This window comes from Macaca mulatta, chromosome 1, assembly GCF_049350105.2.
Source record: "Macaca mulatta isolate MMU2019108-1 chromosome 1, T2T-MMU8v2.0, whole genome shotgun sequence".
In the NCBI taxonomy this organism is placed as follows: domain Eukaryota; kingdom Metazoa; phylum Chordata; class Mammalia; order Primates; family Cercopithecidae; genus Macaca; species Macaca mulatta.
The window spans coordinates 213,176,771-213,204,570 of record NC_133406.1 but is presented as its reverse complement, the minus strand read 5'-3'; the positions used below and the strand labels follow the sequence as shown (position 1 = coordinate 213,204,570).

At 43.4% G+C, this 27,800-nt stretch overlaps 1 protein-coding gene, 3 long non-coding RNA genes and 1 pseudogene across 8 annotated transcripts in view; 4 read left to right on the top strand and 1 right to left on the bottom strand.

Annotated features, from left to right (window-relative positions):
* Positions 1-24,284, top strand: part of FAM76A (family with sequence similarity 76 member A) — a 39,082-nt gene extending 14,798 nt beyond the window's left edge. For 3 of the 5 annotated variants that reach the window (XM_077966914.1, XM_001111916.5, XM_077966898.1), the window contains 4 exons: positions 4,739-4,896; positions 15,993-16,128; positions 20,687-20,788; positions 21,648-24,284. In XM_077966914.1, the coding sequence (XP_077823040.1) occupies positions 4,739-4,896; positions 15,993-16,128; positions 20,687-20,788; positions 21,648-21,734 (483 nt within the window). In that variant the 3' untranslated portion in view covers positions 21,735-24,284. Of the gene's footprint in view, positions 1-4,738; positions 4,897-8,540; positions 8,628-15,992; positions 16,129-20,686; positions 20,789-21,647 lie in introns of all 5 variants that reach the window. The other 2 variants (XM_001111995.5, XM_077966889.1) reach the window with 1 other exon arrangement.
* Positions 1-27,800, bottom strand: part of LOC144334953 (uncharacterized) — a 65,438-nt gene that overhangs the window by 11,859 nt on the left and 25,779 nt on the right. The window lies entirely within an intron of this gene.
* On the top strand, positions 99-1,026 carry LOC100425279 (ribulose-phosphate 3-epimerase-like; annotated as a pseudogene).
* Positions 1,151-2,860, top strand: LOC144334949 (uncharacterized). The gene is made up of 2 exons (XR_013405263.1): positions 1,151-1,295; positions 1,538-2,860. It is a non-coding gene; the product is annotated as an uncharacterized LOC144334949 (long non-coding RNA).
* On the top strand, positions 8,869-13,385 carry LOC144334951 (uncharacterized). The gene is made up of 3 exons (XR_013405265.1): positions 8,869-10,240; positions 11,715-11,818; positions 12,156-13,385. It is a non-coding gene; the product is annotated as an uncharacterized LOC144334951 (long non-coding RNA).

The following is a 27,800-nucleotide window of genomic DNA, read 5'->3' as shown; positions in this document are numbered from 1 at the left end:
CAGCTACTTGGGAGGCTGAGGCAGGAGAATGGCGTGAACCTCGGAGGCGGAGCTTGCAGTGAGCCGAGATCGCGCCACTGCACTCCAGCCTGGGCGACAGAGCGAGACTCCGTCTCAAATAAAAAAATGGGCTATGGTACAGAGTTTGAATTTTATGGTCTGATGAGAAATCATTGGGTTTTAAGGAGAGAAGATGGACTCATAGGGTAACTTACTCTTGGGAGCCAGTGCTATGGCTTTACCCTGCAAGATTGGCTCGCCCATCCTCAACAGCAACCTGGTCAGTTTAGGGGTCAAGTGCCTCCGTATGCTAGACTCTGGGGCCACCTGGATGTCATGGATGGGCACTTTGTTCCCAATGTCACCTTTGGTATCCTGTGGTAGAAAGCTTTCAAGAGCAGCTCGTCCAGGACCCTTTCTTTGACATGCATGTGATGGTGTCCAAGCTGGAACAGTGGGTAAAACCAATAGCTATAGCAGAAGCCAGTCTGTATACCTTTCACCTTGAGGCTACTAAGAACTCAGAGGCTTTGATTGAAGACATTTGGGAGAATGGGATGAAGGTTGGCCTTGCCATCAAATCAGGAGCTACAGTTGAGTATTTGGCACCATGGACTAATCAAATAGATATGGCCTTGGTTATCACAGTGGAACCTGAGTTTGGAAGGCAGAAATTCATGAATGATGGTGCCAAACATTCACTGGTTGAGGACACAGTTCCCATCTTTGGATAAGAGGTCGATGGTGGAGTAGGTCCTGACACTGTCCACAAGTGTGCAGAGGCAGGAGCTAACATGATTATGTCTGGAAGTGTTGCTATGAGGAGGAGTGAGGACCCCAGATCTGTGATCAACTTGTTAAGAAATACATGTTCAGAAGCCACTCAGAAACGTTCTCTTGATCAATGAGACCATAAGGTGCCCAATGTTGCTGCTCATGAGATCTCCTTTTTACCAGAAAACAGGAATATTGACTACCAAATCATATTGCAGCTGAGGCAGTACTGCTTTTCTGAGCAATTATTCATTCTAATGATTAAAATTGATTGTGCAGAATATTCTAAGAGGTTAGAAATTGGCATGTCTAACTACATTTTTAGTGAAGCAATTTAATGATTCATGTGGTGAAATACTCAGTTTTTATTGGGAGATTTGATTTTTTTTTTTTTTTTTTTTTTTGAGGCAGGTTCTCACTCTGTCGCCCAGGCTGGAGTACAAGTGGTATAATCTAGACTCACTACAGCCTCAGCCTCCTGGGCTCAGGCGATCCTTCCAAGTAGCTAGAACTACAGGCATGTGCCACCACGCCCAGCTAATCTTTGTACTTTTTGTTGAGACAAGGTTTCACCATGTTCCATGTTGCTCAGGCTGGCCTCAAACTCCTGGTGTCAAGCAATCTGCCTACCTCAGCCTTCCAAAGTGCTGGGATTACAGGTGTGAGCCACTGTGCTCAATTGGTTTTTTATAAAGAGTAAAAATAGGGCTGCATTAAGGTTACAAACAGAAATGTGTCTTAATACCTAAGGAGGGCATATTAGCTACACTATAAAAAAATTTTTTTTTTCCATTTTACAGTAGAGAGAAAAAGAAAAACAGGCCGGGCACAGTGGCTTACGCCTGTAATCCCAGCACTTTGAGAGGCCAAGGTGGGGGATCACTTGAGGTCAGGAGTTTGAGACCAGCCTGGCCGACATGGTGAAACCCCATCTCTACTAAAAATATAAAAAAATTAGGCAGGCGTGGTGGTGGGCACCTGTAATCCCAGCTACTTGGGAGGCTGAGGCAGGAGAATTGCTTGAACCCAGGAGACGAAGATTGTAGTGAGCCAACACAGTGCCACCGCACTCCAGCCTAGGCAACAAAGTGAGACTCCGTCTCAGAAAAAAAAAAAAGAGAGGATGTAATCATTTACATTTAAGAAACCCTTTGGCGGCTATGGGGAAATGGCTTATTGGAGGTAGGGTGATCATTTGGGCAGCTCTTACAGCAGTGAGAGATGAGAATGCCAACGGAAGCAGTGGAGTTAGAAAGAAGTGAGTAGATTCAGACTGATGGACTTGCTGATGGGTTGGGGGATGGGGAGCAAAGAGGCTTTTGCCGATGAGATAAAACACTTCAGGTAAATGATGATGTGGCCTACCCATGTTCAAGATGAAGCACAAGATCTAATTTCAGAAATAAGAAATGAAAACTAAAATTCCGTAATGTATCAGCATATTCCTTGCCTAACCTGAGAAATTCCAACCAGCCCTGCTGCCCTGTCATCTGTCCTACTGTGCCTCCAGTGGTTTTTCAGTCTGAATGCTGCACAGAGACACCACAGCTTCAGAAGGTGGCAGAAGCTACATTATGCTTCCTAGCTTTGGGCCCTGCTGCGTGGTGCAGTTACTTCTGCTCAAAGGAGTCAACTTTTTCTAATTCAAACAGCGCCATGGCAGGCCACCGCCAGGGACTAGGCCCTGGAAGCTGCTTACTCATTGTTCTTTCTCTGGGGACCCTCTTTCCATCTGAGAGATGGTATCCAGCATACCACTTTGTGAACCTTTTTTTTTTTTTTTTCTTTTTTGAGACAGAGTCTCGCTCTGTGGTCCGGGCTGGAGTGCAGTGGCCGGATCTCAGCTCACTGCAAGCTCTGCCTCCTGGGTTTACGTGAACCTTTTATAAAGTATTAAAACTGAGGTATTGGAGGGTGGGTTTGGGGAGATGTTGGCCAAAGGATTTCAGTTACATAGGAGGAGTAAGTTGAAGAGATCCATTGTACAACATGGTAACTATAGTTAATAAAATGTACTCTTGAAAGTTGTTAAAAGAGTAGATTTTAAGTGTTCTCACCACAGGGAAAAGAAAAAAAAAAAGAAAAAGTAGGCCAGGTGCAGTGGCTCATGCCTGTAATCCCAGCACTTTGGGAGGCCAAGGCAGGCAGATCAGGAGGTCAGGAGTTCAAGACCAGCCTGGCCATCGTGGTGAAACTCCATCTCTACTAAAAATACAAAAAAAAATTATCTGGGCATGGCGGCAGACGCTTGTAATCGCAGCTACTTGGGAGGCTGAGGCAGGAAAATTGCTTGAACCCAGGAGATGGAAGTTGCAGTGAGCTGAGACCGCACCACTGCACTCCAGCCTGGGCAACACAGCGAGACTGAATCAGAAACAAACAAAAGTTATATGAGGTAATCCATGTTAATTATCTTGATTTAGCCATTCCACAATGTATACATATTTTTAAAAATATTTATTCATTTTTGAGAAAGGGTCTCACTCTGTCACCAAGGCTGTAGTACAGTGGCACGCTTACAGCTCACTGCAGCCTCAACCTCCCAGGCTTAAGTGATTCTCCCACCTCAGCCTCCCTAGTAGCTGGGACTGCAGGCATGCACCACCACAACTGGCTAATTTTTGTTGTGTTTCTTTTTGTAAATGGGTTTTGCCATGTTGCCCAGGGTAGTTTCGAACTCTTGGGCTCATGCGGTCCACCTGCCTCAGCCTCCCAAAGTGTACATATTTCAAAACAACATGTTTTACACAATAAATATATACAAATTTTGTCATTTAAAAAAAAAATGGCCAGATGCAGTGGCTCACGCGTGTACGTCCAGCACTTTGGGAGGCCAAGACAGGCAGATCACTTGAGCTCAGGAGTTCAAGACCAGCCTGGGCAACATGGTGAAACCCTGTCTCTACAAAAAAAAATACAAAAATTAGCCAGGCATGGTGGTGCACACCTGTAGTTCCAGCTACTCGGGAGGCTGAGGTGGAAGGACTGCTTGAGCCCAGGCGGTGGAGGTTGCAGTGAGCCAAGATCATAACACTACACTCCAGCCTGGGCAACAGAGCAAGACCCTGTTTGGGGGAAAAAAAAGAAAAAAAAAAAACCCAACAACTGATTAGGTGAGCTTGGTGGCATGTGCCTGTAGTCCTGGCTGCTCAGGAGGCTGAGGCAGGAGGATTGCTTGAGCCCAGAAGTTTAAGGCTGTAGTGTACTACAGTGACACCACTGCATTCCAGCCTGGGTGAGTGAGATCCCATCACTAAAAAAAAAATCCAAAAAACTGTAAGGATGAATTTTATAATTCATCTTCTGTCTTCTCTTCTCCCTGCTGGGTTTTCCTTAATGAGAACCATGGTCTTGTGAGAATTTTACTCTTGTCTGTGTTTGCTAAGTTGAAGAGAAACAAAACAAAAAGATATAAAATTAGCAGCTGAAATTTATTTATTTAATTTAATTAATTTATTTATTTTGAGATGGAGTCTCACTCTGTCACCAGGCTAGAGTGCCATGGTCTAGCTCACTGCAACCTCCACCTCCTAGGTTCAAGCGATTCTTCTGCCTCAGCCTCCTGAGTAGCTGGGACTACAAGTGCACGACACCATGCCTGGCTAATTTTTGTATTTTTAGTGGAGATAGGGTTTCACCATGTTGGCCAGAATGGTCTCAATCTCCTGACCTCGTGATCCACCCACCTTGGCCTCCCAAAGTGCTGGGATTACAGGCATGAGCCACCGTGCCCAGCCCCGCAGCTGAAATTTATTAAGCAACTTTTATGTGCCTGGCACCGTGTTAAGTGCTTTACCTACATTATGTCACTAGATCCTTGTAGCAGCCCCCTGTGACATGCCCAAAGTCATAGCTCATAAGTTTCAGAACTGGGACTGAACCCAAGGGTTCTAGCTCCTAATACCACGTTTGCAGCCACTGCACTAGATTCCCGCTTCTTTATCTTTATCTCCTCATCTTTCAGGTAGATGGGAAATTGCTGTGCTGGCTGTGCACACTTTCATACAAACGGGTCCTTCAGAAGACCAAAGAGCAGAGGAAACACCTGAGTAGCTCTTCTCGTGCTGGCCACCAGGAGAAGGAGCAGTATAGTCGCCTGAGTGGTGGTGGCCATTATAACAGGTAACCTCAAGATGCATGAGATAGGACTAGAAGTGCTGGTAGGTCAGACGTAATGCTCACACAACCATCATGGTACATACCATCTTATATGCATTTTCTATATTCTCTGTAGGTACTAGTCTGTAGGAGGAAACTCATTTGTCATATTTTATAATTCATATATCTTCCAAGAACCAGAGAGATTTCCATAAAGTGTCAGGATTTCCTGACTTTGTATTGTGTCTGAAATGTTCGTGGAACTTACCCTACTTTGGTTTGTAGTGTTCTCACCCTTAGAGTGGATTCTCTTTCCAGAAGATTGGACATTTCACTTTCTGAGAGATACAGCTTTTCCATGCATATTTAGCCAGGAGGCTAATAGATGTTCTAGGTTTGTCCTGGTGGCACCTAGTCAAAAAGATGTATTTTCATTGTTGTTTTAAACTTACTTTCAGAGTATCTAGTATTGTTAACAGTTCTGGCTCTGGATGGAATCCTGGCTGTGCCAGGTTCTCTGTGGGGATCTTGGGCAAGTTTTCTCATCTGTAAAATGAGGGAAGTAATAGTATTACCTCATGGGGTTGTTGTGAAGATAAATTAGTACATGCACAGTGATTGTTTTTATAACTGGCATATAGGAAATATTCAGTACATTTCAGGTTTTTGTTTGTTTGTTTGTTTGTTTTGTTATTACCATTATGACTTTGTTTAATCAGCAAGCATTAAGTACTCTCATGGGTCAGGGATGCTGGTGGGAATGAAGAGCTAAGTACAAGTCATGCTGCTCTCCAAGAGTATGCAGTCTGGTAGGAAAGACAGACTTATAAACAGATGATCTTAGTATAATGTAATGGGTACCACAGTGGAAACATGTCAAGAATGCAGACATGAGGGTAGTAATGAACTACCTTGAGAAGTCGGGCAAGCAGGCTTGGAGAAGAGCTGGCATTAGAGCTGGATCTTAGGGTGAGTTGGAATCCTCAGGGATGGAATGGGCAGAGGCATTCTAGGCTAAGAGAATAGCATTTGCAAAGGCATGGAGGGCATGAGACCACATGGAACCCTGGAGAATTGTAAGGCCTTTTATATTACTGGAGCTTTTGGCTGGGAGCTGGGGAATGGAAGGAAAAAGGGGTCCTGCATCCTGGTAAGGAATGTAAACTTAATCCTAAGGTCAGGGTGTTAGTGGGAAGCTATTGAAGGGTCTATGCAGAGGAGAGACCAAATCTTCATTTAAAAAATTAATCCTGACTAGTGTGGACAATGCATTGGAGGAAAAAGGGACTGGGGGTTAATTTATATATAAATATAAATTATATAAATTATAAAATTATATAAAATATAAAAGCCTTTTTTCTAAGAGTCTGGGTAAGAGATGTTAAAACAAGAACCTCACCTGAGGCAGTGGCAGTGGAAGATTGAAAAGGCTGATTCAGGAAGATGTTTTGGATGGAGAATTATGAGAAACTTAGATAATCTGATGAACAGACACATGGGCAAGAACTGAGTAAGTAAAGGATAATTCCCGGGTTTTTTATTTGGGTGAATAGATAGATCCTTAACTGAGAGACAATGTAGGAAGCGGAGAGAATATGTTTAGTTTTGAAAGGTTGAGTTTGAAGCATGAAGACTTACTTTTAGGAGCTTAGCCTAGAACTTAGAAGAGAGGTTTGGACATGGGCCATAGGTAGCACATAAGAATCTGGCTGGGCGCGGTGGCTCACGCCTGTAATCCCAGCACTTTGGGAGGCTGAAGTGGGTGGATCACGAGGTCAGGAGTTTGATACCAGCCTGACGAACATGGTGAAACCCTGTTTCTACTAAAACAAAAAATACAAATAGTGGTGCGTGCCTGTAATCCCAGCTACTCAGGAGGCTGAGGCAGGAGAATTGCTTGAACCCAGGAGGTGGAGGTTGAAGTAAGTTGAGATCGCGTCCCCACACTCCAGGCTGGGTGACAGAGTGAGACTCTGTGTCAAAAAGAAACAACAACAGTAAAAAGAATCACTGGGGGTAGGGATCATTTGAAAATGCAGATTCTGGCCAGATACATTGGCTGGCTTACACCCGTAAACCCAACACTCTGGGAGGCCGAGGCGGGAGGGTTGCTTGAGGCCAGGAGTTTGAGACCAGCAGGAGCAACATAGTGAGACCCCATCTCTATAAAAAACAATATTAGCCAGGTATGGTGGCACACACCTGTAGTCCCAGCTACTTGGGTGGCTGAGTTAGGAGGATTGTTTTGAGCCTTGGAGTTCAAGGCTTGCCATGAGCCATGATTATGCCATTGCACTCCAGCCTGGGCACCAGAACAAGACACTCTTTCTAAAATTAAAAAATATTAAAAAGCAGATTCCTGCAGCAGTCCCACCCCATAATTTAATTCAGTAGGAACTAGGATGGAGTCCAGGAATCTACATTATTTTATAAACATCCCAGATGATTCTAATGCAGGTGATATAGTTAACACCATTTCCAACCACTATGATAGGTAGTTGTTAAAATCATGCTCTTAAATGATATAATTCAGATTCCGGGCTGAGAACAGAACTCTAAAAGCATTCAGTATTTAAGGATTAGGAACTAAGAAGCAGCTGTCACAAAAGTGGGCTGACCAAACCAGGAGAACATTTGAAGAAGGATGCAGTATCAGTCGTATCAAATGCTGAAAAGAGGTCAAGTAAGAAAAGGTCTGAGGAATCCTTTGGACTTCGCAGTTGAACACCAATCAAAGTCAAAGGATTGCATAGCAGAGACAGACCTCCAGCTTTTGTTTCAAGACCAGTTTTGAGTGAACTTATTGGGGCTAAAACTGATTTTTAGTCTTGTAGTGTGACTGAAATACCAGTAGGTTAACACAAATATAGTGAAGAAGAACTAGACTGGCCGGATGTGGTGGCTCACGCCTGTAATCCCAGCACTTTGGGAGGCCAAGGCAGGTGGATCACTTGAGGTCAGGAGTTTGAGACTAACCTGGCCCACATGGTGAAACCCTGTCTCTACCAAAAAATATGAAATTAGCTGGGTGTGGTGGCACGCACCTTTAGTCCCAGCTGTTCGGGAGGCTGAGGTGGAAGGATCACTTGAAGCCAGGAGGCAGAGGTTGCAGTGAACCAGGATCGTGCCACTGCACTCCAGCTTGGGTGACAGAGTGAGACTCCATCTCAAAAAAAAAAAAAGTAGACTAGGAGTTCAAATATATTGACCTGGTTTCTTTACTTTACTACTACTAGCTATATGTCCTTTGGTAGATAAGTTGATCTTGAGCTATTTCTGCACAGTAGAAATAATAACTTACCTCTACCTCACAGAATTACAAGATGCATGTGAGACAGTAAATGTAAAAGAACTTTTTAAACTAGAAGACAGATTATACTTCTTATTGAAGTTTTATTGATTTTTGTTCTCATGGTTATTAATAAAGCAGGTAATATTTAATTAATTAAGTCCAATAATTTTTTTTTTTTTTTTTGATCCTGTGGAAACTAGCTACCCATCCATCCAGGCCTACAAAATCATCACCTTGGTAGATTATTAATCGAGAATTATTAGCTCTTGCATAGTAGAGCTGCTATCTTACATTGGTCTATTTGACAGACTTTCATTGTGATGTTTTGTTAATCTTTGATTTCTAATGTGTGTCTCTCTATTTTTGCCATTAAAAGCCAGAAAACACTTTCTACATCTTCAATTCAAAATGAAATCCCAAAGAAAAAGTCCAAGTTTGAGTCAATCACAACTAATGGAGACAGGTGAGCCAGTTGGAGTATGTGTGCGCACACATTTGACATGCATACACAGTTCCTGAAACAGGAATACGTTTTAGGGTCTGCCTTGGAATTAGTCTATGGCTGTCAGTGCATCTTATAAGTAAGCAGTACTGATATTTGTTTATAAATCTAATCTTGTCATTAAAAGATAAGAACTTGTAACTTGATTTAATAGCAGTTGAATTCTGCAGTCCACTAAATTATTCCCCTACACTAATTCCTAATTCTTTTTGTTTTTTTTTTTTTAGAGACAGAGTCTCACTCTGTCGTTCAGGCTGGAGTGCAGTGGTGCGATTTTAGCTCACTGCAACCTCTCTCCTGGATTCAAGCAATTCTCATGCCTCAGTCTCCCGAGTAGTTGGAATTACAGGGGTGCCACCATGCCCAGCTAATTTTTGTACATTTAGTTTCACCATGTTGACTCAAACTCCTGGCCTCAAGTGATCCACCCACCTCAGCCTCCCAAAGTGCTGGGATTACAGGCAGGAGCCACCTTGCCTGGCCTTCCCTACAGTAATTCTAAGAAGTCCAGAGCTGGATGCTTTTCTTTGTGATCTGTGCCCATGTCCTCCTGCAGGCAGAAGAGGAGTTGATCTTGAGAGGTAAAAACAGGTTGGGAATAAGGCAATGTTGCCAAATTTGTGAGGATCCATACTTCCTTAACATTCAGAAAGCCAGCCCAGCGCAGATTCTGGATCAGGAGAGAATGAGATTCATTTGCATATTTGTATTTCATTTCAAGCCAGTCTAAATGCATACTTTTAGTCCTCACTTCCCTCTCCCCTCCTCAGTGATACTTCCTCTTGTGAGCTGCTTGGGTCCTAATATCCAGAGTGTCCCATCTGTGTTGGTACAGTGGGCTGCTTCTCAACAAAAGTCTTGGGACCAACCATTTTCCTGTTCCTCAGGCCTGGGCATCCCGAAGTGAAACCACCTGACACACTTCCTAAGATCCTTGAAATCATCTCCATTCTGAAAACTCCACCCATTCACAGTTCTCTTTCCCAGCCAGTAGTGGATATAGGAGCAGACCAGCATATAGGCTTACCAGGACTGATTTTATTTAGAGGGAAACAAAAAATTCTTTCCCATTGCCTTTTTTGTTAACTTGCTTTCAGATTCTACAAGGTTTTTAGAACTAGTTTCATTGATTTTAAACTTCTTGAATTGAACCTTCTGGAATGCTTAATTTAGGTAGTCAGATTACATGGGGGGAGGAACCATAAAGATCATCTTTCTGGCCAGCTTTACTGTTCTCTCAGAAGCTAGTCTGGCCCTTGTGAAGAAAGAGATGTGGCACAGGTTGTCCATCACCTCTGCCAGCGCATGTGACCCTGCAAAAACTACTTCAAGGAATGAACTTTTTGAATGCCCTGCTTTATAAAGGCCTAAGCCAAGACCTATGCCTTTAGATTCATTTCTGTTTTGTGCTCATTTATGATCCAGGCTGTGTTTGAATGACCTGGAAAAAGCTCGTTCGTATCCTCCAGTTTAACCGACTAGTCCTTAAAGTTCACTTTTTTTTTTTTTTTTTTTTGAGGCGGTGTCTCGCTTTGTTGCCCAGAGTACAGTGGTGCAATCTTGGCTCACTGCAGGCTCCACCTCCCAGGTTCACGCCATTCTCCTGCCTCAGCCTCCTGAGTAGCTGGGACTACAGGTGCCCGCCACCACGCCCGGCTAACTTTTTTTTGTATTTTTAGTAGAGACGGGGTTTCACCATGTTAGCCAGGATGGTCTCGATCTCCTGACCTCGTGATCCGCCCGCCTCGGCCTCCCAAAGTGCTGGGATTACAGGCGTGAGCCACCACGCCCGGCCAGGTTCACTTTCTATTAGCTTATTTTGTTTCTGAGATACTGCTGCTATTCTTGCTGTCCATTGCTATGGATACACCAAGCTAAAAACTCAAGTTTTCTGTTCAGAGTTTTATTGCATCCAGTCATCAGCAATGCTGTTTTCCTCAGGTTGGAAGCTGATCCTTGACATAGGTACATGGTCTTTCATGATGTCCTCCAGAAAAGATATTAAATGATCATTTTGACCAGGTACAGTTGTTCACACATGCAGTCCCAGCACTTTGGGAGGCCAAGGCTAGTGAATCACCCGGGAGTTTGAGACCAGCCTGGGCAACATGATGAAACCCCATCTCTACAAAACATACAAAGATTAGCTGGGCATGGTGGTGTGTGCCTTCCAGCTACTCAGGAGGCTGCGGTGGGAGGACCACCTGAGCCTGGGGAAGTTGAGCTGCAGTGAGCCATGATTGCGCCACTGCACTTGAGCCGAGGCAGTGAGACTCTGTCTCAAAAAAAAAAAAGGTAGGAGAGATAAGTTTTTCCTTAAAATGACATGCTAATTTATTTTTCTAAGTAATTTATAATTTGAAAATTTGGAAATGTTTTCTGCTGTCACAAAAACTATTTTCATACCCATATAAATTCCATTTGAAATGTTCTGCATTAGCATTTTTAACATTCTATTCTACTTGTTTGCTTTTCTTGTTTTTAAATGTTCATAACACAAGATAAATTCCACTTTGCTGTCCTCTTTACTTTTTGTGGGTTTTTTCCCTGCATTTACTTTGCCTTGAAAAAAGCATTCTGACTTTTTTTTTTTTGACAGTCCTTTTTTAATGTCATCCAAACCAAAATTTCACTGGCTACCTATTTCTTTTCTTTTCTTTTTTTTTTTTTTTTTTTTTTTTTTTGAGACAGGGTCTCACCCTGTTGCCCAGGCTGGAGTGCAGTGGCATGATCTTGGCTCACTGCAGCCTCGACCTCCTGGGCTCAAGTGATGCTTCCACCTAAGCCTCCCAAGTAGCTGGGACTACAGACGTGCACCACCATGCCGCCTAATTTTTGTATTTTTTGTAGAAACAGGGTTTCAGCATGTTAAACTCAGGCCAGTCCTGAACTCCTGGGCTCAAGCAATCCTCCTACGTTGGCCTCCCAAAGTGCTGGGATTACAAGAATGAGCCACTATGCCTGGCTTTTTTTTTTTTTTCTTTTGAGACAAGGTCTCACTTTGTCACCCAGGCTGGAGTGCTGTGGCGCGATCATGGCTCACTGCAGCCTTGACCTTCTGGACTCAAATGATCCTCCCACCCCAGCCTCCCAAATAGCTGGGACTACAGGTACATGCCACCACACTCAGCTAATTTTTTTTTGTAGACAGAGTCTTTTTTTTTTTTTTTTTTTTTTTTTTTTTTTTTTTTTTTTTTTTTTTTGAGACGGAGTCTCGCTCTGCCGCCCAGGCTGGAGTGCAGTGGCCGGATCTCAGCTCACTGCAAGCTCCGCCTCCCGGGTTCCCGCCATTCTCCTGCCTCAGCCTCCCCAGTAGCTGGGACTACAGGCGCCCGCCACCTCGCCCGGCTAGTTTTTTGTATTTTTAGTAGAGACGGGGTTTCACCGTGTTAGCCAGGATGGTCTCGATCTCCCGACCTCGTGATCCGCCCGTCTCGGCCTCCCAAAGTGCTGGGATTACAGGCTTGAGCCACCGCGCCCGGCCAACAGAGTCTTAAACTCCTGGCCTCAAGTGATCCTCCTGGTTTGGCCTCCCAACATGCTGGGATTATAGGCATGAGCCACCACACTCAGCCCCTAAAATATTCATATACTTTTAAATTTATGCTCTTATTCTTTTATTTTTATTCCCCATGTTTTCTGCAAATTGCTGCCTAATGGTTTTTCATTGACCTTTCTATACTACCACATTATCTTCTCTTACTTATTTAATACTGAGGTATGTTTGATTATTTTTCCTCCTCTTTTTCTTTATCCATTAGCCTTCCATTTTGTTCAGACAGAACACATTTTAGCTTTCAAAAATGGCTTTATAATAAGATGCTTTAGTCTTTTTTTTCTAAGTATCCTACAAAATCCACAGTCTCTGTCTCAATGTGTCCTAATTTGTTTGTTGAAATTGTGACAAAAACTTTTCAATTTTAGGAAAATCTAAGTTAATTTCTAGTTTTCTTCCCTCTAGAAAATACACTGGCTACTTTTTAATCATGCTTGTTTGTTGTTCCATAGGCAATCAAAAAAGCAGCAGCAACAGCTGGTGGCACTCAGGCACAGCTTGTGGTTTACTGTTTCTAAAGGACATTCTTTTTTTTAACTCATAGTTTCATTTTATCCTCCCCTGAAATGTGCCTGGAAGATTAGACTTAATCTGTATAGCCTTTGAGGACAGTCTCAGGACCAATATGTAGGGTTATAGAGAGGCAGGTTTTGGCTCAACCCAAGAAAATTGTTCTTACATTATGAGCTTTTGTAAAAGACAGTTTTTCTGGAGAAGTAGTAGTTCCCTGTCATTGGAGCCATTAGGAAAGAGACTGGTTTTTTTTGCCTTGTTACCCTAGCCATCTTTTTTCATTTCTAGCAGTTCTTACTGAACCAGGAATTAGAGAGTGAGGGCTGGGCGTAGTGGCTCACGCCTGTAATCCCAGCACTTTGGGAGGCTGAGGCGGATGGATCATCTGAGGTCGGGAGTTCGAGACCAGCCTGACCAACATGGAGAAATGCTGTCTCCACTAAAAATACAAAAATTAGCCAGGTGTGGTGGCGCATGCCTGTAATCCCAGGTACTTGAGAGGCTGAGGCAGGAGAATCACTTGAACCTGGGAGGCAGAAGTTGTGGTGAGCCGGAGGTTGTGGTAAGCCGAGATCACACCATTGCACTCCAGCCTAGGCAACAAGAGTGAAACTCTGTCTTAAAAAAAAAAAAAAGAAAAGAAAAAAAGAGAGAGTGAGGCCAGTTCCTAACACAGGATAGAAAGGATGGGTTTTGTCAACTATTTATTGGTATGGGGGGAATCCTCTCACAAGAAGCAGGAAGGATAGGGCATTAGGAGTTTGGGGACAGCAAAAAGTTACTTACGTTAGCTCATTACTCTAGTTATGGGTTTAAATAGACTCTATTCAGTTGAAGAAAGACAGGTCCTTAGCAGGTATTGAAACAGATGTGAGACTGCAGCTATAAGGGTGCTTCCAGATCTGAAACTAGTAGAAATGGTAATAGTTCCTTTCAGTACTTTCTCCTGCGTGCCTTGTTTTATGATTTTGCATTTATTTTTGTTACGCGGTAATTCCATCCATTCATTAGTTATGAGAACATTGATTCATTCTTCCTCTGACAGTCTTCTCATATGCTTCATGTAGACTGAGAGGAGGGTAGGAATATTCTTGTCGAATATCTATATCTTCCTATTCTAGCCATAGAAATGTTTGACTTGGTAACTGTGAGGTAGTTTGTCCACTGGTTAGGCTTGCTATTTGGAGTTTCTTCCTGTGTAGAGAAATGTTGGCTCTTAGACGTGGTTTAGGATATAAGAACTGTGAGTTGTTGCTATATCTAGGGAGTTGAGAATGAGTATTCCAGTGTCTGCTTAGGAAAAACAGGTTTGTGTTTTACTTCAAAGATTGTCCTGGGAAAAGTAAAGAGCGTTCTGTGGGAGCTCTCTAGAGAACAGGATTTGACCCTCTTGGCAGTGATTCCTTAACTTGTTTTGAGTCTGAGGCATTTGTGACTGGCCATTGAAAGCTATGGATCCTCACTCTAAAAACCACCCATTATATGTGTAGACGAGATTGTACATATAATTTTGGGGTTTTGCAGATTTCGTGAAACTATCCCTTCTTTTTCTTTCTTTTTTTCTTTTGAGACAGAGTTTGCTCTTGTTGCCCAGTCTGGAGTGCAAAGGCGCAATCTTGGCTCACTGCAACCTCCGCCTCCCGGGTTCAAGAGATTCTCCTGCCTCAGTCTCCCGAGCAGCTGGGATTACAGGCATGCACCACCACACCCAGCTAATTTTGTATTTTTAGTAGAAACGAGGTTTCTCCATGTTGGTCAGGCTGGTCTCTAACTCCCGACCTCAGGTGATCCACCTGCCTTGGCCTCCCAAAGTGCTGGGATTATAGGCATGAGCCACCGAGCCCGGCCTAAAACTGTCCCTTTTTTTTTTTTTTTGAGATGGAGTCTCGCTCTGTCCCCCAGGCTGGAGTGCAGCGGCGCGATCTCGGCTCACTGCAAGCTCTGCCTCACAGATTCATGGTCCACGCCATTCTCCTGCCTCAGCCTCCTGGGTTGCTGGGACTACAGGCGCCCGCCACCGTGCCCGGATAATTTTTTGTATTTTTAGTAGAGACGGGGTTTCACCCTGGTCTCGATCTCCTGACCTTGTGATCCACCCACCTCGGCCTCCCAAAGTGCTGGGATTACAGGCGTGAGCCACCGTGCCCGGCCATCTGTCCCTTCTTTTTTTTTTTTTTTTTTTTTTTGAGATGGAGTCTCGCTGTATCACCCAGGCTGGAGTGCAGTGGCCGGATCTCTGCTCACTGCAAGCTCCGCCTCCCAGGTTTACGCCATTCTCCTGCCTCAGCCTCCCGAGTAGCTGGGACTACAGGCGCCCGCCACCTCGCCCGGCTAGTTTTTTGTATTTTTTAGTGGAGACGGGGTTTCACTGTGTTAGCCAGGATGGTCTCGATCTCCTGACCTCATGATCCACCCGTCTCGGCCTCCCAAAGTGCTGGGATTACAGGCTTGAGCCACCGCGTCCGGCCCCAAACTGTCCCTTCTTAAGAGGCTCTGCTAAAAGGACATAGAGTCCACCTGGCACTTGGACAAAATGGAGTGCTCCAATGCTGTTATTGGGAGGAATCTGTTGAAAGCCCAAGTTGTGGTGTGACTCTGGAATTTGCCACCTCTTGGTTCCTTTCCTAATGCAATGTTACCAAATTCCTGATATTGGAAATGACAATCTGCAGGCCATTTGTAGTGTAGGGGAAGCTGGCTTCATTCCTGTTTCATCTTTTTTGAAAAAGAACTGACTGCTCCTGGGTGGGAATCCAGCAGCTTCTCGGCAGATACACTGACTGCATTGTGGTGCTTTGAGACAGAAGACAAGGCCCTGAAAGACGAGCTCTGAGTGGAGCATTAAAGAAAAATGCATGAGCTCACAGTTTATAATTTATCTGGAATTCTAAGGAATTTATCTAATCACAAAAATTAGGATTGTTTTTCTAGTACATCATTGGGGATCTTCAAGGAACCTGAAACAGTATCCTTAGCTCTTGGGATGTGGCATTTATTTTAGTCCTAAATGTGAGAGAAGATGCTGCAGGGATGCTGCCGGGTTGTAGCTTTGGTTTATAGAGTTATCTGATGGCCACGTTACCTCTGCAGTTCAGTTCAGCAAGTGCCGTTGAGCCCAGCATGTGTGGTGCAATGTGCTTGATGCTAGGATTCCTGCTCTTGAGGAGCTTGCAGTCAAGTGGTCTAGGATGCATCCTCAGGCAGGGAAAAGTTTATCCATCCAAGTTACAATATTTTCCCCTGATTTTCAAATCTAGCTTCTCCCCAGACCTGGCTCTGGACTCACCAGGCACTGACCACTTTGTCATCATTGCCCAACTGAAGGAAGAAGTGGCTACCCTGAAGAAGATGTTGCATCAAAAGGATCAAATGATTTTAGAGAAAGAGAAGAAGGTATGGTTTATTTTATTCCTCTCTGACCAGAATGATGTGAGGGTGAGAAATGTGGTATGGGACATGATAATAACTTTTTAAAACTGATGTTTGTTGGGTACTTAACATTGACACTTTGAGAGCCTATGTCAAGGTTGGGATATCCTGGGGAGAGGCTGGTTGTCTGCCAAGATGACTCTTGGGATGGCATTACTCCAGTCAATTGGGCTCAAAAAACGGATTTTTCTTAGTACTTGCAGCTTCCATTTCTCAGAGAGGACATTTTATTTTGTTTTGTTTTGTTTTTGAGACAGGGTCTCAGCTGTGTCACCCTGGCTGGAGTGGCTGGAGTGCAGTGGCACGATCATGGCTACTGCAGTCTCTACCTTCCAGGCTCAGGCAGTCCTCCCATCTCAGCCCCCTGAGTAGCTGGGACTACAGGCATGTGCCACTGTACCCGGTCAATTTAAAAAATTTTTTTGTAGAGACATGGACTTATTATGTTGCCCAGACTGATCTTGAACTCCTGGTCTTACGTGATCCTTCCACCTCGGCCTCCCAAAGTGCTAGGATTACAAACGTGAGCCACTGCCCCTGGCCTCAGAGAGGACATTTGTTAACTGAGCTTATAGAGACAATGTATTAAAAAAAACAGTGTTCACATCTCAGTTCACAGCGGAGCATGTAACAGCACACTGTTCTTGGCATGAGCTACCTGGAGAGGCTGTAATCAGAAGGTGCTGAATAAGCATAGAGTTGGGACAAGAGGAGGTAGTTATTAACTGGAATGTTCGATTCTGTCCAGCTAAAAGAACCTAATGTCTTCTTCTCTTATTATGGGGATGGCCATGTCTGTGGGACAATAATACGCAAAGTTCACGGGCCAGTTCTTCCTCTTCCCTGAACAGTGTTCACGTGGGCCTTCTGCCATGACTCTTACGTCACTGTGATTCCACTGCTAATAAGTCTGTTACTAAGTGACCCATCTTTAATATGTTAATATTTTAATCTTAATTTATCTTCAGTATTAATATTCTTTTTTTCATTTTTTGTTTTTTGAGACAGAGTCTCTGTTGCCCAGGTTCACTGCAACCTCTACCTCTCGAGTTCAAGCGATTCTCCTACCTCAGCCTCCCAAGTAGCTAGGATTATGGGTGCCCGCCACCATGCCTGACTAATTTTTCTATTTTCAGTAGAGATGGGGTTTCACCGTGCTGGCCAGGCTGGTCTCAAACTCTTGATCTCAAGTGATCTGCCTGCTTCATCCTCCCAAAGTGTTGGGATTACAGGCGTGAGCCACTGTGCCTGGCCTCAGTGTTAGTATTTTATTTTCACATCAGAATATCTTCTACCTTATATTTCTAATATCTTCACATTAATATCTTCAGAATAAGACCAGTCTTATTACGGTCTGATAGTTATCTTCCTTTTTTACATTCTTACTCTGATTCATGTCTCTTATCTTGTTTTCAGGTTTTCTAAATAGTATCTCATTTTTAGGCTGGGTGCAGTGGCTCACACCTGTAATCCCAACACTTTGGGAAGCTAAGGCAGGCAGATTGCTTGAGCCCAGGAATTCAAGACCAGCCTGGGCCATTGGTGAAACCTCATCTTTGCAAAAAAATACAAAAATTAGCAGGGCTTGATGGTGTGCACCTATGGTCCTAGCTACTTGGGAGGTTAAGGTGGGAGGATCACCTCAGCCCGGGAGGTCAAGGCTGTGGTGAGCCGTGATCATACCACTGCACTCCAGCCTGTGGGTGACAGAGCCAGACCCTGTCTCCAAAAACAAACAAAAAATAATATCTCATTTTGCCTTAATATTATAATAATAATAGCTAACTTTTATTGGATGTAACTTCATGCCTGACTCTGTTTTAAGTGCTTTATATGTATTAACTCATTTATTCCTTTTTTTTTTTTTTCTTTAAAGACAGAGTCTTGCTCTGTAACCCAGGCTGGAGTGCAGTGGTGCGATCTCAGCTCACTGCAACCTCTGACTCCTGGGTTTAAGCAATTCTCATTCCTCAGCCTCCTGAGTAGCTGGGACTACAGGTGCCCGCCACCATGCCTGGCTGGTTTTTGTTTTTGTTTTTGTTTGAGACAGGGTCTCTCTCTGTCACCCAAGCTGGAGTGCAGTGGCGCAATCTCTGCTCACTGCAACCTCTACCTCCTTGGGTTCAAGTGATTCTCCTGCCTCAACCTCCTGAGTGGCTTGGATTACAGGCACGTGGCACCATGGCTAGCTAATCTTTGTATTTTTCATAGAGATGGGGGTCTCACCATGTTGGCCAGGCTGGTCTTGAACTCCTGACCTCAAGTGACCCGCTCGCCTCGGCCTCCCAAAGTGCTGGGATTACAGGCATGAGCTACCACACCCAGCCTGTTTATTCTTATAATAAGCCTTTGAGGCCGGGCTTGGTTGCTCATGCCTGTAATCCTAGAACTTTGGGAGGCCGAGGTGGGTGGATCATGAGGTCAGGAGATCGAGACCATCCTGGCTAACATGGTGAAACCCCATCTCTACTAAAAATACAAAAAATTAGCTGGGAGTGGTGGCAGGCGCCTGTAGTCCCAGCTACTCAGGAGGCTGAGGCAGGAGAATGGCGTGAACCCGGGAGGTGGAGCTTGCAGTGAACCAAGATTATGCCACTGCACTCTAGCCTCGGCAACACAGCAAGACTCCGTCTCAAAAAAAAAAAAAAAGTCTTTGAGGTAGGAATTGTTATAATCATTTCATAGATGAAGAATGCCTCCAGTATTTTTCTTCTTAGGGGTTTCTAATTCCCTCCCCTGGCTCTTTATGTTTAGTCTTGTGCCAAGTTCAGAATGCTGTGATTCATTCTGAATAGCTAAGACATTGATGTAAATTCCTTTCTTGCATTCATGTAATTTCTACCTCATTTTACAGATGAGGAAACAGACCCAAAGAGGTTAATATGTCCAAACCATACAGCTAGTAAATGGCGGAACAAGAGACTGGAAATCTTTCTGACTCTACTGTTCTTTCTTTTTTTTTTTTTTTTTTTTTGAGACGGAGTCTCGCTCTGTCACCCAGGCTGGAGTGCAGTGGCCGGATTTCAGCTCACTGCAAGCTCTGCCTCCGGGGTTCACGCCATTCTCCTGCCTCAGCCTCCGGAGTAGCTGGGACTACAGGCGCCCGCCACCTCGCCCGGCTAGTTTTTTGTATTTTTTAGTAGAGACGGGGTTTCACCGGGTTAGCCAGGATGGTCTCGATCTCCTGACCTTGTGATCCGCCCGTCTCGGCCTCCCAAAGTGCTGGGATTACAGGCTTGAGCCACCGCGCCCGGCCTCTACTGTTCTTTCTACTGTGCTATGCTTTCTCCTGCTAGGAAGGTGGAAATTCATGGGAAGAGATCTGTGTTCTTTCACATAACTACATGACTGTCAAGTGAAAATGGCCCAAGTATATTCTCTCTATGGACTAGATCAGAATGGCACATAAAAGGATTTCGGTAAAACAGGGACAAGATGAACACTTGTTTCTACTGCTTTGCAGAGATAGAGTTTTTATTTATTTATTATTTTATTTTTTTGAGACAGGGGCTTGCTCTGTTGCCCAGGCTGTTGGGCAGTGGTGCAATCTCAGCTCACTGTAAACTCAACTTCCCTGGCTCAAGTGATCCTCCCACCTCAGTCCTCTAAGTAGCTGGGACTGCAGGCGCACAGCACCACGCCCAGCTATTTTAATTTTTGTCTTTTTTTTTTTTTTTTTTTGTAGACATGGCGTTTCACCATGTTGTCCATGTTGGTCTCAAACTCCTGAGCTTAAGTGTTCCACCCTTTTGGCCTTCCAAAGTGCTGGGATTACAGGCATGAGCCACCGTGTCTGGCCCAGAGTTAGGGTTTTTAAAGGAGCAAAAACAAATAGATTGTTTCCCAAAGCTTTCAGGATCAAGGTCACACTCCTCAGCTTGGAATACAGGCTCTTTAGCATAATAGCTGCCCATCTCTCCAACCTCATCAGCCATCCAGATAATCTCTGTTATCTCACATTTATCTGTCTGTGCCTATACTGTTCTCTGTTTAGATGCCCTCCTGCTCACCTTATGTGCCTATTGTTACTACATCTCAAAGCTCAGCTCACACATCACCTCTCTGATTTAGAATTTCCTTGAATAGTAGTCAGCTATTCAGAAGAGGGTCTGGGATTTGAAATCTAGCTCTACCCCTTGCTAACTCTGTATATGATCTTGGCCACATTACTTAACTCTTTCTAAAGATCAGTTTTCTCCTCTATAAAATGGGACTACTACCCTCACAATGTTATCATAAAGATCTGCTGAAGTAATCAGTTTTTCTACAACATAGTAAAAGTTCAGTAATTGGTAGCAGCTATTATTCTCAGATATTCAGAAATGTTAGTTCAGGACTTTGTGTAATTTTTAGGAAAGCTTTAGGAGAAAAGAGAGTGTGGAACTCCCTGGCTTTGATTTAGATATGGATCTGCAGGAGAGCCCTGGGTTTCATTAATTTGGGTGACCATTTAGCTCTCTGAAAGCAAATTTTTTTTATTGCACAGAAATTTATTCTGGTTACTCTGCCTTGTTTCCCTCAGATTACAGAGTTGAAGGCTGATTTTCAGTACCAGGAATCGCAGATGAGAGCCAAAATGAACCAGATGGAGAAAACCCACAAAGAAGTCACAGAACAATTGCAGGTGACTGCTTATTTTACATGCTAAAATTGTGTACCTACCTGGTATACCTAGCTGATTCTATTTTAAGTGATCATCTCATAGATTTATTTTTTTCTCAAAGTATTGACAAATCATGTTAATCCCCTTTTTAGATTTTTTTTTTTTTTTTTTGAGACAGGTTCTCTCTCTGTCACCCAGGCTGGAGAGCAGTGGCATGATCATGGCTCACTGCAGCCTCAACCTCCCAGGCTCTGGTGATCCTCCCACCTCAACCTTCCAAGTAGCGAAGACCACAGCCATATACCACCCTATCCCACTAATTTATTTTTAAATTTTTTTGCAGAGATGGGCTCTCGCTGTATTGCCTCAGCTAGTCTTGAACTCCTGGCTTCAAGCGATCCTCCCACCTCAACCTCACAAAGTTCTAGGATTACAGGCGTGAGCCACCATGCCCAGCCTGTAGATACTTTGTATTGTTTCACTCTTGGATGTGTTCTGATCTTTTCCCCCTCAAAAACAGTAGAAATATTAAGTGTGTTCTTTGATTTTTGAATAAACCAGATGTGATTCCAGATGTCTGAATTATAGATTCTGTTTATCCAGCTCATGAAGTCACTCCACAGTTTGTATTGCATAAAGCATCCCTTTGTAACAGTGGGTCCCAAGAGATTGAGGTACACTGATTAACCTCTGGCAAATACTTTTTTTTCCTGAACCAAGTGTCAAGCCCTAGAACTTCCTGTTGTTTTCCACCTCTAGAATTGTTTGTCTCTTTCTGACCCTCCACATCGTCTGCCTTAGCATGTGCACTTATTCTGCATGAAAAAACATTATATCCTGTTTAAAACATCCTTCTTACACTGATTTTTTTTTTCTTTAGGCCAAAAACCGAGAGCTCCTGAAGCAGGCAGCTGCCTTGTCCAAGAGCAAGAAGTCAGAGAAGTCAGGAGCTATAACCTCTCCATGACACACCTCAAGGAGGCTCCATAGCAACAGCAAATGGAGTTGTCCAGGGTTAGGGTTGGAGACCTGGCTGTTCTGTGGGAATTGCAAGCTTTCTTAAGAAATCTCTATTTTATTACAGTTATCCTTCTTTGTGCGATTGCAGTGGGCTGAATGGAAACACCTGGTTTGTGCTGTGTTAGACTGCATGCTTGAGTGTTTGGGATTTCAAGCTCACTCTGTTTCTCTCACTATTAGGACTTTTCTTTTTCTTCTTCCTCTTCTCTCTCTATTTTGGTTCTATTTTTTTTATTTTTTTTTTATTATTTTATTTTATTATTTTTTTTTTTGTGGTGGTCACTGCTCAGTATAATGTGCAGAATGGTTTTTTGTTTTTTTTTTTTTGGTCCATCATTGCATCCTGCCATACCCATGAGCAAACTGTTTGGCATTAATTATATATCACTGCCACCCTCTGAACTTTGAAAACTGCCACCTTCAGACTTGGTATAATGGAAGAGGCTTTCTCTCTCCAATAAACCTTTTGCTTCAGGGTATACTCTTGGGTTTTTTTCCAGATGTATTATGTATGAACTTTGTACTATGTATAGCCAGAGTTTTATTTATTTTTTAAAAAAGAAACTTTTTCTTGATAAAGGAATAATGGTAGCCTAGCTAGTTCTTGTAAAAGTGATGCCTCTTGAAAAAAAACAGTCCTATTCACTAGCTTTTAGTAAAATAATCAGATCTTTTCTTTTTTGTTACCTTGGAGTCTTAAAAACATTGCTAAGGTGAAACAATTCAATGCATAAGTATGGAGCTAAGTGCCTTTTGGAGGATTTCTTGGAAGAGCATTTATGGAGATACTTAAGGGAGGTAGCAAAGATTTGAACCGTCTGTCTTTTTAAGTAAGGGCAGAAAGCAAGGTTGTCCAGGTTGTACTGGACACTTCTCTCCCCACCCTTTTCCTGATTGTTTTGTGTGATTGATTTTAAATTTGAACACTGCCACTTCTTTAAAAAATAAAATCCTTTATTTGCTTATATCAGTTGTCATACTGGGCTGCTGTCAGAGAACTTTTTTTTTACATGAACAGATTAAAAATGGAATAATATGGCCAGGCGCAGTGGCTCACGCCTGTGATCCCAGCAATTTGGGAGGCCGAGGCGGGTGGATCATTTGAGGTTAGGAGTTTGAAACCATCCTGGCCAACATGGTGAAACTCCATCTCTACTAAAAAAAAAATACAAAAATTAGCCGGGACAGGTGTGTGCACCTGTAATCCCAGCTACCCAGGAGACTGAGGCAGAAGAATTGCTCGAACCCAGGAGGTGGAGGTTGCAATGAGCTGAAATCGCAACACTGCACTGCAGCCTGGGCAATGGAGTGAGACTCTGTCTCAAAAAAAAAAAAAAAAAAAAAAAAAGGAATATTATTTGAACTACAGAGAATTTTGGGGGTCAGCATGAGCTGCTCTAGTAAGGACTCTGAGTCTGATTGGGAAAAGTGGTATCACTGTACCTTCTCCCCACTCCTCACCCACCCGAGCCCATACACTCCCTGCTTTTCATGGATATGTATTGAAAACAGGTGCTTCTCAGAAGCACTTTGCCTCAAGCAGAGTTATGTGTGCCCTGCCTGTCTTCCCTTCTTAACCCTGTAGGCACATGGATTTACTTTTCCAGGAAAGGGGATAGATTTACATTTCTAGGCATACTCTCAGGTCCTCTTTGTGATGTTTGTGAAAGGAATTAGGGTGTGTCATGTGTGCCATGAAACAACAAAACCAACTATCCTAGAATCATTTATGCAGGGGGTACTAAAGTTAGAAATAATAATAAGGGCAGATAACATTTGTACCTCAGTCTACCAAAAAATTGTAGCACTAAATTTAACTTCTAGGCGTTTCCTGGAAGCAGATGCTCTATAATTTGTGATAGCATTCTCATAAATGGAGTCCTACACATAATTGGACAGAGATGTGGAAATGGTGGTTTCCTTCTGATAAGGGATACAGTGGACCATGTCGCTTATATATCACCCTACTAGGGGATATAATTTTCCCTTCTAAGCAAGGGAAATGGCAGTGCTAAATAGTTTTGTAAAGTTTTTGAATGAGAAACTTTTAGGTAAAGATAAACTGTCATAATATTTTTCAGATGCATTTGCACTGACTATGGGAGAAAAATTTGGGGGAAATGACAGTCATGGTGTTTTTTTTTTAATTTTATTTTGAGGACTGAAATTCTGTTACATGATGTATGACAATATAAAAACATATTTAGTTTTATACTAAATCTTTTTTTAAGGTCTTGGCATTTAATATAAAGTAAATTCACACATTTTCTAACTTTCCATAAGTTCCAAAAAGGGAAAGAAGAAACCTCAGTCTTGAAATTTTGATTTTTAAAGATCATGACACTGTTTTACCATGAAATTGAGTAGCTAACTTTTGGTAACACCTTTTGTTTCTTTGTATGTTTGTAATAATGGACATTTTAAAACAGGAATGTTTTGGTTTGTACAGACTTTGACAAATGTGTGTTAATAAAAATTCATATTGACTCAAGTGTAATTGTTGGGTTTTGTTTTTATTTCTTGCTGATTTACCAATAGACATACTCCATTATCCCCTTCAGCCTAGAAAAGTTTGTCTTGCTTGTAGACTTAAAAAATTAAAAGCCTAACTGCTAATTGGGAATTTCCTGTCCATTAGAGAATAAACTCATTCTCTTTCTCTCTTCTATGACTTTGTTTTGAGACAAGAGTCTCCCTCAGTCATCCAGGCTCGAGTGCAGTGGCAAGTGGATCACTGAGCCCTGACTTCCTGGGGATTCTCCCACCTCAGCCTCACAAGTAGCTGGGACTACAGATGCACACCACCATACCCAGCTAATTTTTGTATTTTTTGTAAAGATAGGGTTTTGCCATCCAGGCTGGTCTCCAACTCCTGGGCTCAAGCCATCCGCCCACCTCAGCCTCCCAAAGTGCTGGGATTACAGGCATGAGCTACCACACTGAGCCTCTTGGTGATTCTATTTACCCAGTTTAAGTGCTCATGTGATAGGCACTGTGCTAGGCAATGCAGTTACAGCAGTGACAAAAACAAGTTACTGTCTTTATGGGGCTTCCATTTAGTGGAATATTGGACACCACCACACCACCATTGTTCCTTGATTTAAAAAGAAAAAAAAAATTTTTTTTTGAGACGGAGTCATGCTCTGTTGCCCAGGCTGGAGTGCAGTGGCATGATCTTGGCTCACTGCAACCTCCACCTCCCAGGATCAAGCGATTCTCCAGCCTCAACCTCCCAAGTAGCTGGGATTACAGGTGCGCACCACCACATTTGGCTAATTTTTTTGTATTTTTAGTTGAGACAGGATTTCACCATGTTGGCCAGACTGGTGTCGAACTCCTGACAGGTAATCCACCTGCCCTTGGCCTCCCAAAGTGCTGGGATTACAGGTGTGAGCCACTGCACCTGGCCAAAAAAAATTTTTTTGAGACAGCCTTTCTCTCTCACTTATGCCAGAGTTCAGTGATGTGATCTCGGCTCACTGCCGCTTTGACCTCCCAGGCTCAATTGATCCTTCCACCTCAGCCTCCCAAGTAGCTTGGACTACAGGTGTGTACCACCATTCCTAGCTAATTTTGTTTATTTTTTGTAGAGATGAGGTCTCAGTATGTTGCCCAGACTGGTCTTGAACTCCTGGACTCAGGTGATCCTCCCACCTTGGCCTCCCAAAGAGCTGGGATTACCCAGGTATGAGCCACTATGCCCAGCCATGTTCCTTGATTTTTATTCTTATTATTCAAAACATAATACAGAATGAATCTTCATGAAGTATGAGTGAAAGCTTTTTGAAATGTCATCTCACAAGGAGAGGAATGCATCCCTTTGAAACCCTAGAGCCAGTAGGTTTTAAAATGAGAAGTGCCTTTCAGACACTGTCACTGTTACATCCTGGTCATTCTATAAACTCAAAGCTAATTTTCTCAGAATAAGTTGAAGATAGTTTTATTTTGTAGGTTATGTTTTTGTTTTTGTTTTTATTTTAGTTTGAGACAGACTCTTGCTCTGTCACCCAGGCTGGAGTGCAGTGGTGCCATCTCGGCTCACTGCAACCTCTGCCTCCTGGGTTCAAGTGATTATTGTGCCTCACCCTCCCAAGTAGCTGGGATTATAGGCATGCGCCACCATGCCCAGCTAATTTTTGTATTTTTAGTGGAGACAGGGTTATGCCATGTTGGCCAGGCTGGTCTTGAACTCCTAACCTCAGGTGATCACCTGCCTTGGCCTCCCAAAGTGCTAGGATTTCAGGCATGAGCCACTGTGCCTGGCCTGTTTTGGTTTTTTGGTTTTTGGTTTTTCTGAGATGGAGTCTCGCTCTGTCACCCAGGCTGGAGTGCAGTGGTGTAATCTCGACTCACTGCAACCTCCGCCTCCCTGGTTCAAGCAATTCTCTAGCCTCAGCCTCTCAAGTAGCTGGGATTATAGGTGCCCGCCACCAAGCCCGGCTAATTTTTGTATTTTTAGTAGAGACAGGGTTTATCATGTTGGCCAGGCTGGTCTCGAACTTCTGACCTCAAGTGATCTGCCTACCTCGGCCTCCCAAAGTGCTGGGATTACAGGTGTGAGCCACCACACCCCGCCTATTTTGTAGGCTATTTTTATGACTACCTTTATTGTGTGAATTATCTTAATTGACTCATTTACTCAGCCTTTAAAACCACTTAGGGTAAGAAAATAGTATAAACAGGCCAGGAGTAGTGGTTCGCGCCTGTAATCCCAGCACTTTGGGAGGCCGACGTGGGCAGATCACGAGGTCAAGTGTTCGTAGACCAGCCTGGCCAACATGGCGAAACCCCATCTCTACTAAAAATACAAAAATTAGCTGGTTTCTACTTTATTTACTGTCCCTGGTGTAAGAACATGTCAGCCTTGATATTAATTGCACAAATTATGATGCATATGGCACTTCTGCCTGTCCTGGAGGATTGCCTTTAATTAACTGGCTTCCTAGAACATGTATACCTATTCACTACGGCATATAAGCTTTGGGTCTGGGGAGTAACAGCACAGAAATCTACCTGTCTTGTGGCTGCCCAAGACTATGCGTTTGTCTGTAAGTTCCCTCAGTAAATCAACCAATACTGACAAATTGGATTTGTCTGCCTCCTCCTTTGGCTTCTTGGCTTCTTGGCTTCTTGGCATTTGGAGGTCACTTTGCATATACGGCCGTTTCACAGGACAGAGGACAACAAAGTAGAAGAGCATATGAGGTGGAGGCTATTGTGCTGACCATCTTATAAAATACAATCTGCCACTCAGGGAATGGGTTTTGGAACTAAGCCAGATCAGAGAGAGCAAGCTATAATGTCCTTCATGTCCTACCTTCAGACATCACACTCCATAATTTCTGCAATAGCCTATTGGTTACAGTGGTCAAGTTACTGACACTTTGATGTGGGAAGAGACTGTCCAGGTACATTAATACCAGAAGATGATATCAAGGGTCCACCTTGGAGGCTAGCTACCACATTGATTTTTGGCCAGCAGGATTGAGTAACGATTGTGTGAACCTCTGGATTTTGAAGATAGCAATAAAAATTACCTTTTGGGGGAAAGTAGTTCATACTTCTTAGCTATTACTGGAATCCATGACTTCTCCGACTACCAGGGCTTGCCAGGCTGTCCCTCCAGCAAATTATCAACCCTATTTGAAAAGTGAGACCATGTAGTGCTATGATGTCAGGCTGCCTGAAGTGGAAACTTCCTGTCTCTACTTACCTTAGAGTTGCTGTGAGGATTAAATAATACATATAGAAGTGTTTTTGGTTTTTTTTTTGTTTTGTTCGTTTGTTTGTTTTCAGAGTCAGATCTCAGCCAGGCGCGGCGTTTCACACCCGAAATCCCAGCACTTCAGGAGGCTGAGGCAGGTGGATCATGAGGTCAGGAGATTGAGACCATTCTGGTCAACGTGGTGAAACTCCCTCTCTACTAAATAAACAAAAATTAGCTGGGCGTTGGCTGGGCGCGGTGGCTCACGCCTGTAATCCCAGCACTTTGGGAGGTCGAGGCGGGCAGATC